General features: G+C 33.7%; 1 protein-coding gene across 1 annotated transcript; it reads left to right on the top strand.

Annotated features, from left to right (window-relative positions):
• Positions 1–701: 701 nt before the first annotated feature.
• On the top strand, positions 702–2,169 carry LOC146903668 (NAC domain-containing protein 83-like). Its single transcript, XM_085724215.1, has 3 exons — positions 702–1,128; positions 1,302–1,558; positions 1,657–2,169. Exons 1-3 carry the CDS (start codon positions 945–947, stop codon positions 1,960–1,962), a joined length of 747 nt encoding a protein of 248 aa, XP_085580341.1. The 5' UTR covers positions 702–944; the 3' UTR covers positions 1,963–2,169.
• Positions 2,170–2,778: the final 609 nt, after the last annotated feature.

Below are 2,778 nucleotides of genomic sequence, written 5' to 3'. Positions count from 1 at the left end.
TGTAAATTAATTAAGATTGTACACCTAAATATAATTAAATAAAAATTAAAAGTTACCTTATTAAAATTCATTTTTTTATAGAAAAAATTATCTCATTTATTTGACATTTAATGTTACATTTGTATATTACTTTTGATTGATTGATATCTTGAAGGGATAAATACCCCTAAACAAGAGAGAGTAATGTAGAAAAAACCATTTCACATTCATCATGTAATTTAACAATTAAACTTACCATACATTAAAAAATTCAACTAACCAATTTTTCAGCTATCAACTCATATGTACTAACTTATTCATTATCCGTTAAAATTTCATTCCCTATCCTCTAATTTACTAGTCATTCACAACATTTTACCAAATAGAACTAAGCATGTTTTGGTTGGGTTAGATAAAGCGATTAGTCCAATCCAACAGAACTAAGCATGGCTTGTCATTATTTAGTTATATTATTTTAATTTAATCTAATCTCCTATGTGGTTAAGTGTGAGATTAGTTTTGTTTTGTTTAGAAAGAGTTAAAGAAAGGATAGTTAGGAGGAGGGAGGAGAAAACGTGAAAGTGAAAAGAGAGAGAAGGGTTGAGTATAGTTTACGCCACTCAACTCAAACAAATGTCGTCTTATTCTTCTTCTTCATCTTCCTTGTCAGACTCATTGACCCATTACTATAAAAGAAGACACACTTCATTTCACTCTTCTCCATGCCCTTTTCCTTTCCTTTCCTTTCTTTCTTTATCATTTCAATATTAATATTAATAATTCATCAATAATAACACCCTTTTTCTCTTCCTTCCTTCACCTTTCTTTATTCTATTCTATTCTATACTTTCTTTCCTTTGCTACAACTTTTTAATGGGTTTATAAACAAGAAAGAAAGAACTTGTTTACCACACGAGTGGCTTTGACATTTATCTCTTTGTAAAGAAAAAGAAAAAGAAGATAAGATGGAGAAGATGAATTTTGTGAAGAAGAATGGTGAAGTGAGATTGCCACCAGGTTTCCGTTTCCATCCAACTGATGAAGAACTTGTTGTTCAATACTTGAAGCGTAAGGTCTTCTCTTTCCCTTTACCTGCTTCCATCATTCCTGAAGTTGATCTTTGCAAGTCTGATCCTTGGGATTTACCTGGTATGTACCTTTTCTTTTCTTTTCTTTTATAATAATAACTTAACGAAGCACAGACAGACACAGATATCGGACACAACATGGACACTGACACGTTCAGACACCCGGAACATGATGACTTGTACTACTACTACTACTGCAAACAATGTCATGTGGATTAATTCTTTTTCTTTTAGGTGATATGGAACAAGAGAGGTACTTTTTCAGTACTAAAGAAGCCAAATACCCAAATGGGAACCGATCTAACAGAGCTACAAACTCTGGTTACTGGAAAGCAACTGGTTTAGACAAACAAATCATGAATTCAAAGAGTCATGAAGTTGTTGGTATGAAGAAAACTCTTGTTTTCTACAGAGGCAAACCACCTCATGGTTCAAGAACTGATTGGATCATGCATGAATATCGCCTCACTTCCTCTCACTCCAACCCCTTGGTCAGTCTTTCTTTCTTTCTCTGAATTTGTTTGTAATTTAAAGGTGGTGTTGACTTTGAATTAATATTAATATGAATGGAATTGGGTTCTTTTTGCAGAATGAAAATTGGGTTCTTTGTCGCATATCTCTGAAGAGGAGAGGTGGTGCTAAAAATGGAGAGGAGAGAGTGAAGCCAAGCAGTTGCAGCAACTTTGGTGAGGTGAAGAAGAACTCAGCTTCAAGCTCAAATTCAAGTTCAAAAGTGGTGGTTTTCTATGATTTCTTGGCACAGGAGAAGAACAATACTGATGCATCCTCCTCCTCACCAGCTAGCAGTGGAATCACAAATGAATTGGATGAACATGAAAATGAAGACAGCAGTAACTCGCTTCCATCCTCATCCTCTTTTGGAAATAATGCTTAATCCACCCCCTCCCTCCCCTTCCTTTTATTATTAGGTCTGTCTATGTCTATGTCTATGTAAGTAGTAATTATCTCAAATGTCCCAAAATGAGGTCGGCATTAAGAGTAGTCTAATCTGAGCTCTCTCTCAATTGAAGAGTATGTATCTTAGTATTATTTATTTTCAGTTTCAACCATCTAATATAAGAATCCAAATGAAAATTCTTTATTTTCCCCTCCTTTTAAGAGATTCTGTAAGTGTATGTTTGATATCACTGGTGTGTCACAATCATGGTGATCCATCGTGATTTATTGAAAAATGCACTTGTAATTTCTGCAAAATCAATTAAAATGAGTCATCGTAATTCTAGCATAACCATTTAAGTTAAGCAACACAAGGGTTCTCTTTTTACCTAAAAGCAAACTTTCTTTTTCATTTCAACAAGGTAGGTGCTTTCTTTGACAGAGCAAAAGTGGCTAGATGGATGGAAAGCACAAAAAGAAAATAACACTACAATATGGTTGGTTGTGCATAATTATTATTTAATTAATAATGTCCAACCATAAAATAAAACAAATGGTAATACCAATTTTGAGGAGAACATAGAATAAGAACATGATCTTTGGGAGATCAGCATCGCACTAGTTGTTGGTTGCCCTTATTCCTTTAATAAGGAAAAAAGAATCTGCAAATGGGTCAAGAAAAAGAACCCAATTCCACAAACATTGATTCTTGCCATATCTATTTTTATATAACTAGAAAGAATAAATTGATATTTAGGGCATATTTTCCACAACATTTTTAGAAATTTCAATCCTAGCAGCAGAGTAGGCTGAG

This window comes from Medicago sativa, chromosome 7 (assembly GCF_051527215.1).
Source record: "Medicago sativa cultivar Bolivia chromosome 7, Bolivia_mono, whole genome shotgun sequence".
Taxonomy (NCBI): Eukaryota; Viridiplantae; Streptophyta; class Magnoliopsida; order Fabales; family Fabaceae; genus Medicago; species Medicago sativa.
Note: the sequence above shows the minus strand (reverse complement) of the source record. Positions and strands in the feature narration are given on the sequence as shown.

Excerpts from the sequence above, each read along its gene's own strand:
- LOC146903668 (XM_085724215.1), top strand. The coding sequence starts at position 945 with ATGGAGAAGATGAATTTTGTGAAGAAGAATGGTGAAGTGAGATTGCCA. Across the intron at positions 1,129-1,301 it reads TGATCCTTGGGATTTACCTG|GTGATATGGAACAAGAGAGG; the intron begins GTATGTACCTTT and ends TTTTTCTTTTAG. Across the intron at positions 1,559-1,656 it reads CCTCTCACTCCAACCCCTTG|AATGAAAATTGGGTTCTTTG; the intron begins GTCAGTCTTTCT and ends TTCTTTTTGCAG.